This window comes from Oratosquilla oratoria, chromosome 18 (assembly GCF_046742065.1).
Source record: "Oratosquilla oratoria isolate Oo_2021 chromosome 18, ASM4674206v1, whole genome shotgun sequence".
Lineage (NCBI taxonomy): Eukaryota > Metazoa > Arthropoda > Malacostraca > Stomatopoda > Squillidae > Oratosquilla > Oratosquilla oratoria.
The window spans coordinates 22553009-22558008 of NC_134794.1; the positions used below are offsets into that span (position 1 = coordinate 22553009).

General features: G+C 41.9%; 2 protein-coding genes across 2 annotated transcripts in view; one reads left to right on the plus strand and one right to left on the minus strand.

The window, feature by feature from the left end:
• Nucleotides 1–4974, minus strand: part of LOC143035116 (uncharacterized) — a 40393-nt gene extending 35419 nt beyond the window's left edge. The window contains exon 1 of the mRNA XM_076201693.1: nt 4962–4974. Within this exon, the coding sequence (XP_076057808.1) occupies nt 4962–4967 (6 nt within the window). The 5' untranslated portion in view covers nt 4968–4974. The remainder of the gene's footprint in view (nt 1–4961) is intronic.
• LOC143035117 (uncharacterized) overlaps nt 1–5000 on the plus strand; it is a 76939-nt gene that overhangs the window by 30173 nt on the left and 41766 nt on the right. The gene's annotated exons all lie outside the window — the stretch shown is intronic.

Genomic DNA, 5000 nt, shown 5'->3' on the forward strand with positions numbered 1-5000 from the left:
TTAGATTAGGCTAGGTTAGGCTAGGTTAGGCTAGGTTAGGTTAGGTTAGGTTAGGTTAGGTTAGGTTAGGTTCAAAGGTTAACCGGGGTCAGGTAACCTTGTGACAATATTAAATCGTATGTATCTTTACATATACATCGATTCAGCAAATTTAAGTTTTAAAAATACAATCGGAAATATTCACTATGGTGGCACTACTTCCAAGATATGGTTTAAAATGACAGAATTAATCTGCGCACATCTTTTGTTCTGAAAAATAACGACAAGGTTGAGTAGCTTAGCTGAAAACCCGTGCAACTCGTGACCATAACACACAACCCTCGTTCTTGAAAAACCTGCGTCTTCCCGACTTCCGTCTGACAAAAGGAAAAACGGTGAACACTTTCTGGCGATAAACCAGAGATCACGAGGCGGGTCGAAGAAATAATACTTATAACAGCTTTTTTATTATCATAATTTATAGCCAGTGAGCTTCTTGTACATGTCCCAGCTCTGACCACGAAGGAGTCGGGAAGGGAAGGGAATTTTGGGAGGGAAGGGGAGAGGAAGGGCAGGGATGGGGAGCAAAAGAAATGAGGAAATTGTAGTGAAGAGGAGGGAAGGGGATTGGGGGGAGGGAAAGAGAGTGAGGGACATATGGGGATTGAGAGAAGGGAGGGAAGCTGGGTAGGGGGAGGGCGAGAGGAATGCGAGAGAAGAGGATACTAGAGCGAGGGAGGATAGGGGAGTGAGGGGGGCAGAGGGTGAGGAGGGAAGGGGAGCGAGGAAGGGAGAGGAGGGAAGGGGAGGTGATCCACTTGTTACCATCCGGGACACGAAAGGGGTTGATCGAGATAGGCTTTAATGGAATAATCTTCAACTCCGCTACCGGGGGGTTGGGGGTTGTCACGAAGATAAATGAAAGAACCTGGCGGAGGATAAATCCCAATGGGTGCTGAGGGGCGGATAGGGGGTTCATTTGGGATAGGTTGCAATAATCCCTTCACTACCGAGGCGGAGAGATGGGGAATGGGGTGGGGGGTTAGAAGGTGCCACGGAGACGAATGGGATGGCCTGGAGGATCTGGGAGGTGCCAGGCGAGACAGATGGGGTTGATCATAAAACACTGAAATTACTACTAATGACAGCAAGGTGGGCCCTCTTCCGCAGGCTAACGACCCATCGACGTCTTTATCGCCCTCTCCGTCGGTGAACAAAGCAACGCGTTGGACAATTTGCGTATCGCGTAGCAACGCTAGGCGCCTCTTGTCACATCCATCACACGCCCATTATATTATTTCTTCTGCGCCGCGGGGTCTCCTGTATACGTCGCACGTCACGATGAATCAAAAGTCATTATATGTGTGCCATATTTCATTACGGAGAAACATGAAATGTGATGAATAGCCCCGGCCTTCTGACGTCATGGTTTCCTCGCCATCTCATTCCTCATACTGGCCACTGATCCCCTTCCTCTTTCTCCTCCTCCTACTCCAAGCAAGTAACATAGAAAGACCCACACTGATACAGCAAACAACAGTCCAGAGTTTCCCATAGATCCGTGGAAGGGCCCGAGGATCGTCGTCAGCTGCTGTGGGGTTGCGGGTTTGCAGTTCATGAAACTCGAACCAGCGATGGTTATTATTATCGTTCCTGATCGCCTCTCCGTTGCAATCCTTCTCTAAGTAGAACAGTCACCCTTTATTGTTTTGTATGGACAATAGTGTTACTTTCAAAGACTTAAGATTAACGCCAAGCGATTTTATTCAACTTTGAAGGGCCTGTAGAGGGTTCACATAATAAACTTGTGAAAGAGCGTCAACTCCTACATCACGGTATCGTTCCGCAAACTGAATAAAATCTGAATAAAATCGCCCGATGTTAACCAGAAAAAATATAAACTCACTTTCGCACCAACCCTTTTGCTACGATACATACTTGTACAAAGGCTGCAATGCATTTATAAAAGAGAATGGGAGGGCGGGGCTACAGTCAAAGCAGACACCCACAAGCCCCATTCACCACCATAAGGATGAAGGGTCGCTTAGTCCCTGCCACAGTATCTGGATCAACTGCAGTGCAGCGAGTCACAGGTAACTGAGATAAGGTAAATATAGTTTTAATTGTTTCGCAATGGATTTTTCCCTTAGCTAAATAAGATCGCCTGGCGGCAGCTAAACAGATAGTTTTTACTCTGTGTGGGTTATGGGGAGATCCAGACATGTTTATTGTCTTTAGACAGTGAATGGTTACGATTAACTTAAGATATCGGCGGACAATCGTGACAGAATTCAAACGCGGGGATCACTTGTTAGATTAAGATGAACATTACGAACGAATTTCAAATGCTCTAGTTAAGTTGTCAAATGCAGTATGGCATCTCACACACATATCACCTGCAGGATGAGAAATGTGATATTCAAAAGCTGGAGTAGGATGTATCTAACTGAAAGTATGATGACAATCAATAGACAAAATTCGAACGCTGGGATCACTTGTTAGAGTAGGATGAAAATTACGGGCGAATTTCAAACGACTTAAGATTACTGAATTACTGAGATAAGATGTCGGTGACGAGAAGTGCTTAATAGGACCTATAATTGTCAAAATCCTTCTTTTCTACAGAAAAGGAGACTGTGAAATTGAAAAAAATATAACACGAAAAAATCAGAACCCAAAACTACATTTGGAAAAATCTTCAGATCAGCAGTAATACATGCCGCACAAAAAGAAATAGAAAATCGAAACGGAAACGAAATGACTGGGATAAAGACGAAAGCGACAACTCTTGTCGAAGAGCGTGTCTAGTTAGTAAAATGTGGGTAGTGCAAGTGAACAGCTCAGCAAGGTACGGTTTCTTTATGACATATGATACTACTGCAACGAGGAATGCTAAAGGATACCAAATAAATAAGTTCCTGGGGAGTGAAAACACTAAATACATGTAATGAATATGCCAGAAAACTATTGTGGATTTCAATCAACTCGAAAAAGACAGTAGATTACAAGACTCGATATAACTTGTTTTTCAATTTGGTGAACCACAGCAAAATCTAAATTGCAGGATTGAAATTTTAACCCCTGAATAAGTAATACATGATAAACTAGGAGCACAGCCAGGAATATAATTTAGGCGAGGGCGGTGGGGGGAGGACAACGACTCCCCATGCATTAATTTGGACATTAGTTTGAAGTATGGAAGAAAAATGGTCTTATAAAATATGTGTACAAAAGACTCTACTTGGCATTGCACGTGTGTGTATGCATGTGCATGTGTACACGTGTATGTGTACTTGTAAATATGTGGGTTTATATGTAGTGTAAGCGTGTCTGTTTAAACTATCACACAGGTTATATATCTTTTGACAAACATTGTACAAACGTGAAACATGATCCACTGAAAGACCATAGGTACGTGCGCAGTGAACATTCCAATTGTATTAAGCTACTTACAAAAATTATGTTGAGTTGTGTATTTTGAGGTGCTTTCAACTGTGTCGCACTTTAATGCAGGTATACGAAAAAGTAATGAAACAAAGTATTATCGTTATATTACCATATTATTGTAATAATGAAACACGCTACCAAAGAATAAAAGCAAAATATATATTTAAATTGTTGGTGCTGTACTTTATATATCTACGTAACTTTCTTGTGTAGAAAGAACATCAGCCTTGTCCACAGAAGTTGTTAGCCGACTAATCTGAGAGGATGTTATGGTGCCACCAACTATTTATATTTTTTCCACAGATCATCCTTCGATGAAAACTGGATACCTCCTTCATACATTTTCCTCTTCAAGATCGACCAGAGCTGTTTGATGGGGTTTAGGTCAGGAAAGTAGGGAGGTACGAAACTGTAGCCTTGGCTAAATGCGAAGGAGCATTGTCATGAATAAAAATCAATCGTCGTTGGCAAAATGCTCCTCCAAAAATGCGGTGTACGAGTTGCTGGTGAGACTGACATCTTCTGGCACTCTGAAAGGTCCGACAAATTAATTTCCTATGATACCCGCCCAAAACATGAAATTGGAAATTGATTTTCATGTACCTCCCTGCCCAATCAATACGCTTCTCTTTGTGGTTCTTGCTTAGGAGGGATCTAACGATGCACTTAACACTTCTGGCCGTCTCGATGCTACACAGAGTGCCTCAGGACAAAAGAACGACCTCAGTACTTTCAAATATGGCAGAACTTGTGTTACTGTGGTCTTCTTTTTACTTGTCTACCTATTTTACGGATGTCACGCTGGGGTACACTTCTTCTCGTACCTTTAACTTGCCTTGATTTGGTGATAGGGGGTTCAACATACGCTTTCGATGTTATTGTATCCCGACCAAGCTCATGGTCTAATTCTCCCACAGATAAGCCTTCTGCGAGACCTGCAACAATCTGGGTCTTGTCTGTAGCTGTCAGACGTCGATTCGAGAGCATTATCACACACCTGCAATAAAGCGTGACAGTTGAAAGCACCTCAAAATACATAATTCAATATAACTTTGTAAGTAGCTTATCAATACGAGTGGAATGTTCACGCATATGTACCTATCTATGGTCTTTCAGTGGACCAAATTTCACGTTTGTACAATGTTTAATATTAAAAAAGAAAAAATATGACCTGCAATAAAGCGTGGTACACATTTTATAAGCGTATGTGATTGTGCGTGTGTACGCTCATGTAATGCATGCATGCGTATATCCGTTAATGTATATGCATTTTTGTATGTATACATCCATGTGTGTATGTGTATATGTGTGTATCTATGTGTAAGTGTGTAGTGTAATACCTTTGTGAATGTATGTGTATGGGCGTGTATGTATTATGTCCATGTCTATGTGTAGATTTTTTTGTTTTTTTTTATATATATGTGTACGTTTGGCGAAAACTCGTAAACATTAACAACTTTATGGCTCTCATAAGGACGCCCTTATTAAGTCTGTACACACCAGAACTCTGCGGACATTTGATATTCAAACCATACCTGCATGGCAGTAGCGAAGCTCTGCGTCGTTTATACCCC